Raw genomic sequence first — 7,432 nt, forward strand, 5'->3', positions numbered from 1 at the left:
TGATGCTAGAGGCAAACGAGGCTACATAGGGTTGCAGAAATGTATTGCTGCAATTAAACTTATGGCAATGGGGGAGTCGCCCAATTCTGTTGACGATTATATGAGAATGTCTGAAAGGACCGTACGAGAAAGTTTATATTTATTGGCAAGAGGTGTTGTCGAAACCTTCGGTGACTAATACTTGCGCAAACCTTCGTTGCATGATATGCAACAACAATATACGGCGCATGAAGAAAGACATGGTTTTTCGGGTATGCTTGGAAGCATTGATTGCACACACTGGAAATGGAGAAATTGCCCCGTGGCGTGGAAATGCCATTATTCGAGCGGTCATCATGGAGCGCCTTCGTTGGTATTAGAGGTTGTTGCTTAACAAGATTTATGGATTTGACATGCTTTTTCAGGGTTGCGGGTTCTAACAATAACGTCAACGTTCTCGATCAATCACTAATATTTGACGATCTTTTGTTAGGAAAACCCCAGATGCTCCTTTCACAGTGAATGGAAATGAATATAAGTTTGGGTATTACCTTATAGATGGAATATATCCACAATATTCGATGTTTGTGAAGGCGTTTCGACACCCAATAGACCCAAGGGACAAATATATTTCAAGAGACGACAAGAAGGAGCACTTAAGGACGTTGAACGTGCTTTTGGAGTTTTTAAATCAAACTGGCACATAGTTGAACATGCAGCGAGACCTTATGAGTTAAATACTCTACGATATATCATGTTTGCGTGTATCATAATGCATAACATGGTTGTCGAAGATAAAGGACACAATATTGCAACGTATTCGCCTACGGAACCAAGGCATGTGCAATTTCAACCAGGGACATCAGAATATTTACATGGAGTGGTTGATATTCAAGATCAACGAAAACACAAGCAACTCTGTGAAGACTTGGCGAATTACATCTATGTTGGTCACGCAGATGAAGTTGAATTGTTTTAGGCCAAAAAATGTAGGTTTTATCATCTTTTTTTTTAGGTTTTTAAATGTTTTTGTGTTTTGTTGTACTTTTTTAATGTTGTTTTTAATTTAAGATTTATTAAAATTTTATTTTTCTTTTCAAATGTTATTTTTAATTTATGATTTAAGTTATATGATAAATATAAATACTATGATATAAATAAATAAATAAAAACAAATTCGAAATATAGAAAAAGAAACATCAAGAAAATAAAAAATAAAATAGAAAATAATTGGTGTTATCATATGTTATTAGATGTTGTCCATTTCCACTTTGGGTGTTATAACACCCATGTATGAGTAGGATGCTGACATGGTACCTTTTGGATGTGGTAACATGTAATAACATATTGCCCACACCTAATCGTCTAATGAATATTGACTAGTATAAAAGTAAAATTTGCACAAAATAAACTTCATTGAATGATACAAATGAAACTATTATAAGTACCATTAAATATTAAATAATAATCACAATCATTTTTATAATATAAACACGTGATGATTGGTAAAAATAAAATCAGAACACGTTTTCCGTTGTTAAACGATTAATTTTTAAAAAAGTTATTGACATGAAAGATTTAATTTTGGCTTTAAACAACCTTTTATTTTTATTTTTTGACCTGTTAGACTATTAAACTCGAAATTTACATGTCTAAAATATCATTTTACTTAAAATTACCGTTTTCCAATTTGATTGATGATGTGTATATTGACTTCATATAGTGAAAGGTCTCCATAGCAACCTTGATATATCCATGTGGACCCACTTTGACATTGAAGAACCAAAATTTATCCTCCAACGATCACCACGATCCATCCAGTGCAATATTAAATATGAAATGACATGTACTTTTCAAGGTTTGGCAATGGACCATGGTGTCGACATTTTCATGGTTTTGGATACCATACCCCACATACACCTACAAATTAGAGGCGAAAATGAAGGGGGAGTATTGTGAAGCAATAGTTTTATTTTAAGGGAGATTGAATGTACACGCAACACATACGACTAAATCATTCTAACATGTTCATCGATTTTTAATTCTGGTCCTTGTTCTTCCATCTTTAACCCACATATGCAAATTAGTTCTAACCTACTCATCATCCTATTTTATTTGATTCACACAATATTTTTAGAAAGACGGGACTAAAGTTGCCATGTTCATCAATTTTTATCAGACTCGAAAATATGAAGCTTGTTCATTATCTTTACACCCCAACCCCCTATTTTTTTGTTCTAATTTATTTCATTAATGTAACATACGAGTCTTCAATGTATAATCTTTATTTAATTTTTATGTGAATTGGAAGGCCACGACGTGGTGGAAGCACCACCACGATGGGGGATGACAGATTGAACACGACTTCATTTAAGTCTCTCACGATGTGGCATTATGTTGGCCACGACGTAGGGACTATTTTGGGCCAAAACCCTAATTTGTGGGTTTGGTGCCCTAATTAAGGGCACTAACTCCTAGAATTGTCTCATTTGGTAGCCTCCACCCTCTGAGAAACTACCCCATCCAAACCCTAGCCCTGCCGTAGGATATCTTTGCTTTTGTGGTCACTTTTTGTGTTTTGAAGGAAAAAGAATCATTGTTGAAGCATTGGTCTAACTTCAAGTCTCATCATCATCTTCTCGTTTACTTCTGGACCATTGTAAGTATCCAAGACTCAAGCTTTATGTTATGAGTATGCTAGAACTAGGTTTCTGCCCACTTTTCTCTTTGTTGGGTTGGGTAGAGGTCTAACTGCAAGTCTCATCATCATTTTCTTGTTTACTTCTGGACCAGTGTAAGTATCCAAGACTCAAGCTTTATGTTATGAGCATGCTAGATCCAGGTTTTTGCCCACTTTTCTCTTTGTTGGGTTGGGTAGAATGTTTGAAATCCATAAAGTTAGCAATTTATGGATTGTTGGGGTCCTTCTTCCAGATCTGAAGTTTCTTGCTATTTTGGGCTTAATGCATGTGATCCTTTGTGGTATTTCTTCTTTTTGACCTAAGTTTGAGTATTAGATTTGCATTGGGCATGCAATACTGAAAAGCACCGATCTTTGTGAAGTATTAGGCTTTAGGAAGGGTTTTGGAAAGCTTGAAGGAATGGCTTAACAAGTTAAGAGCTAAATTTGTTAAGCTGATGGAACCCAATTCCTACGACATGGTGTTTTGGTTTCCATGACTTGGCGACTGAGGAGGGTCCCGACAGTTTTGTCTTGGAGTGCAACGACGTAGCCTATGGGTGGCAACAACGTGGAGACCAGCTGAGGTTAACTTTGATCGTTGACTTTTTGGACATGGTTGATGATACTTAAACTTAATGATGCACTAGTTTATCATACTAATGAAACTAATTATTACATATGCTAGTGTACCTTGTTGAGAATAGTATAGCTCAATAGGCAAGTATCGAACACAGGGAACATATTTGATTAACTAATTTAACTACTAAAAACTAACCTAAAATCAAGCACAAGTTTAATTGGTTTTTATCTAATTTTGCAAGTTCAGACAAACTTAATCACTTAACTAGCAATTCTATCAATTACTAAAAACCTTCCATTTAGTTTGAATCCACTTCTCCTCTATGGTTAGCTACTGATTATGGATTATTAATGTTGGTTATCAATTATTATTTTATTACAAATTATAGTCTAAATTTACTAACTAATTCATGTAAAACTAAGTATGGTCATGCATTAGCAAACTGTAACTCCCGCATATTCGGGCTAGTCAATTTAGATACAATAAGCTTAAAAAATGAGTTATTGATGGAATATTATTTAGAAGGAGTAATCTTAACAAAGTGGTAGTATATGTTACAAGGGTTCCATACATATAAAGAATGCCGAAATCCGAGTTATAACGAGGACGTTATGGCCCGTTGAAGTTTTACGGCAAAACCGGCACGACACCGGGAGACGTAAATAGTGAATTTATGATAGATGACTTTTTGGCCTTATTAAACTAAAACAAAGTTTTAGAATACGGTAAACCGAGAACATACAAAAAAAGAACGCCCAAATCTGACTTCGTATAAGTAAGTTATGAATTTTCTAAGATTTGGCATAGCAGTGCACAACCCGAAACTCGAATTTTAGATCGAACGGTTTTTGGCCTACGCGACCTAAATGAGAGTTGAAGATCTCATTAATATTAGCGCAATGGTAAAAAGACAAACGAAAACAGACGTCGGATGAAGAAGTTATGAATTTTTAACGGACTTTTCCTGTCCTGGCCTGTTAAAAATATAACTTTAAAAATAAAGTCAAAATTAGCCGACGGAGTCTAAATGAAAGTTGTAGAGTGTGTCTCCGCCTACGCGTGGATATAAAGAGCATAAAAAACAGAGCTCGTAGGAATGAGTTATAAATTATAATAGCATATTTATGTATTAAAATAAAGTATAAATCATATATACGTACACACACACACTCACACACACACACACACACACACACATATATATATATATATATATATATATATATCATTAGAAAGGTATCGACGATGCGGTCATTATAAGACTAATGTTGAATACTTTCGATATTAGTTTAGTACAAATATCGTTAAATCTATTAAAAATAGTATTATAAAGGGGTGTTTAGTTGTTTATATAACTATAAGGTCATTAAGTAACTATGAGGGTAGTATTTGAAAATTCAATTACTATAAATAAGAGTCTGGGGCTCTCATATTTCTTGCACCATTCTCTTGATTCAAGAGTTTTTCTCTTCTTATCCCCCGAACATTTCAGTCCCTCGTGATTCGACTTCTCTTTCTGTAGTTTTAATATAGTAAGGTGAACGCTGAAGCGTTGCACGAATCTTTCTTAGAAAGATTCAGTGACGAAGTTCTGCCCCTGTAGAGTCCGACTCCTAGCTAAAACCTCATTGTAAGTAAATTATGCTTACCCTATTTTTATATAGCTTATATTTAAAATTAGTATTGTTATTATGAACTTATAATAAATATTTAGGCTATTATTATGACTTATATAAGTGTCATTATAATATCTTTTTAACTACTCGCGGTATGGAGAATCTGATTTAAAGGGCGGCATAGGGTTGTTGGATTTCAGAAGTGCTATATGCCAAAATGGTCCTGCCCTCCGGTGTTTTATGTTTGGCCTCTGTCTGTACATAGTGGTTGGAAAATATTGTTTAAACACTTATATAATAATAATAATAATAATAATAATAATAATAATAATAATAATAATAATAATAATAAGACTAATAATTAGTCACGGTGAATATTAGACTAAAATCTAGTGGTAATAATACTAGGTTTCGTCGAAGCAAATTATTTTTAAGAAGCGAAGTGCTGTCTGAGTTCGGAATCACCACCTTTATAGGTGAGTGCATAGTTACTTTCATCTTACACATAGATATGAAGTATTTTATATAAATTACATGCTACGTGTGCATATTATCTGTATACTTGTTGTCTATGCTGGATGAACGATTTTATACATGTTTTAAATGATTTAAACTGTATATATATTTTATATCTATAAAATATGTTGGGTAAAACATGTGTAGATTAGAGATGAGATAAATGATGAGTGATGAAAGATGAGATGATTTATGAGTGATGATATATGAGTGGTAAATTATGGTGAGAAGCGATGACCTAAGAGATGAGTGAAGCGATGAGCCAAGCGATGACCTAAGCGATGAGTCAAGCGATGGCCCCTTCATCTAGCAGAGTATGGATGACAACCACGGACTATTCTAGACAATCCAGTGGAACACTACCAGGCTCGCAACCTGTACGTGTTGTGAAAGATGTGTTCATCCGGTGTACTCTAAACCCTGGCGACTATGCGACTTAGTGTCTGTTGTGTAAACCCTGGCGACTATGAGACTCAGTGCCTAAACCCTGGCGACTATGCGACTAATTCTTAGGGTAGATCCTTAAGAGTAAAGAAGATAATGGGGATGGGTAATTGGCTTGCTTGTTTGATGTTTAAACATAATAATTATATTATTGTGGGTTGAAAACCCTATGTACTCACCAGGTTTCCCAACCTGACCCACTCAAGCTTATTTAAATAACGTGTTCCAACACGATGTTACATTACACTGAGAGATTAAATAGGTGTAGATTACTATTGTAAATGAATATAAGTTCTATTTATGTTTATGTTTCTGTATTGACAATGACATACCAAATGTTTTAAAATGAATAAAAATACATTTCTTCAGAAATGCTTTGATAACGTATTTATCATGGTTTACTAGAAATAAACTCCGCAACATTTTTATTAAAAGAAGTACTCTGATTTTTATAAAGCATAACAAAATCGGTCTTTTCTGGCCGTGAAAATGGGGATGTTGCACAGACACATTGTCACACCCCCAAACCAGAACAGCGGAAACGTTCGGGGGCGGAGGATGTCATATTCAGTATCATAACAATTCATAGAAAGGAAAGTACACACCACCATAATATAAATATATTTGAAAAGTTTACATGATTGTATATGTTACATGTTTGCAAAAGAAATCAAATACAAAATGGTGATCCAAAATATGTTACTAACGCCAGCACGTTAGTCTTCAGAAGTAGTTGCTACCTGGTCTAGCGGTTTCCTGAGAATACAAGTTATTTCAAAGAAAAAGTGTCAACATTTAAGTTGGTGAGTTCATAAGTGGTGTTTTGAGAAAATGTATGCCATTCGAAAGTGTTTGTATGTTTTCCAGAAAATGTAGTATTTCAATTGTAATGAGTTATGATTCGTGTGTTGAATATGAATGTATTAGATCCAGAAAATCCCATATTTTCCCTAATAGTTGAGATATGATTTGTTGTGTTTTCCAAGAAAAACCCTTATTTTCTTATAAAAGTATGAAATGCATATGAATGTTCGTGATATAAGTTGCAACTTATTGTACTGAGAAAATCCCTTATTTTCCTATTAGTTGTTTGAGTTGTATACAGGAAAAACTCTTATTTTCCTGACACGACTGGCAGTCTCTAAGACCGAAAATCGCAAGCAAACGACGTGCTTGTAAGTTGTGTCATAGTTTTACATAGTAAAGCTATACGAAGATTCGCACTTGTTAGATGAAGAATAGTTTTAATAGCTACTCGTTCATAAAAGCATAATACCATAATAATTGTATATCCGATGAGTTTTATAACCATACTAAACATAATATGCCTGTAGCGACGTTCTTCAGGCGTCGTAGCGTTATGACAACTGTCACCCCAAAAGACGGACTGTAGCTAACAGTCGGAGTGCGGGATCATGACTTCCCGTATAGATCTATACACATTTGACACGTTCTCCGAACGGGAGACTCTGGTTATAGACAGGACTTGTAGCGATACCTTTTATCAAAAAGGCAGTGTTTGAAGATGTACACGTCTCATGGATTCTCAACTAAGTCTGTATTAAAGTAGTAGTTGGTATGCAAAGTTTATCCTTTTTCACAATGTTTGACAAA

The 7,432-nt window shown here is 34.6% G+C and overlaps 1 protein-coding gene across 1 annotated transcript; it reads left to right on the forward strand.

Moving 5' to 3' along the window:
• The first annotated feature begins 227 nt into the window (after positions 1 to 227).
• Positions 228 to 958, forward strand: LOC145063835 (uncharacterized). The gene is made up of 3 exons (XM_079011413.1): positions 228 to 352; positions 405 to 467; positions 538 to 958. Exons 1-3 carry the CDS (start codon positions 228 to 230, stop codon positions 956 to 958), a joined length of 609 nt encoding a protein of 202 aa, XP_078867539.1.
• The last annotated feature ends 6,474 nt before the right edge of the window (positions 959 to 7,432 follow it).

This window comes from Lactuca serriola, chromosome 1 (genome assembly GCF_051521515.1).
Source record: "Lactuca serriola cultivar US96UC23 chromosome 1, Lser_US96UC23_V15, whole genome shotgun sequence".
Taxonomy (NCBI): Eukaryota; Viridiplantae; Streptophyta; class Magnoliopsida; order Asterales; family Asteraceae; genus Lactuca; species Lactuca serriola.

Excerpts from the sequence above, each read along its gene's own strand:
- LOC145063835 (XM_079011413.1), top strand. The coding sequence starts at position 228 with ATGAAGAAAGACATGGTTTTTCGGGTATGCTTGGAAGCATTGATTGCA. Across the intron at positions 353-404 it reads ATCATGGAGCGCCTTCGTTG|GGTTGCGGGTTCTAACAATA; the intron begins GTATTAGAGGTT and ends ATGCTTTTTCAG. Across the intron at positions 468-537 it reads CTAATATTTGACGATCTTTT|ATGGAATATATCCACAATAT; the intron begins GTTAGGAAAACC and ends ATTACCTTATAG.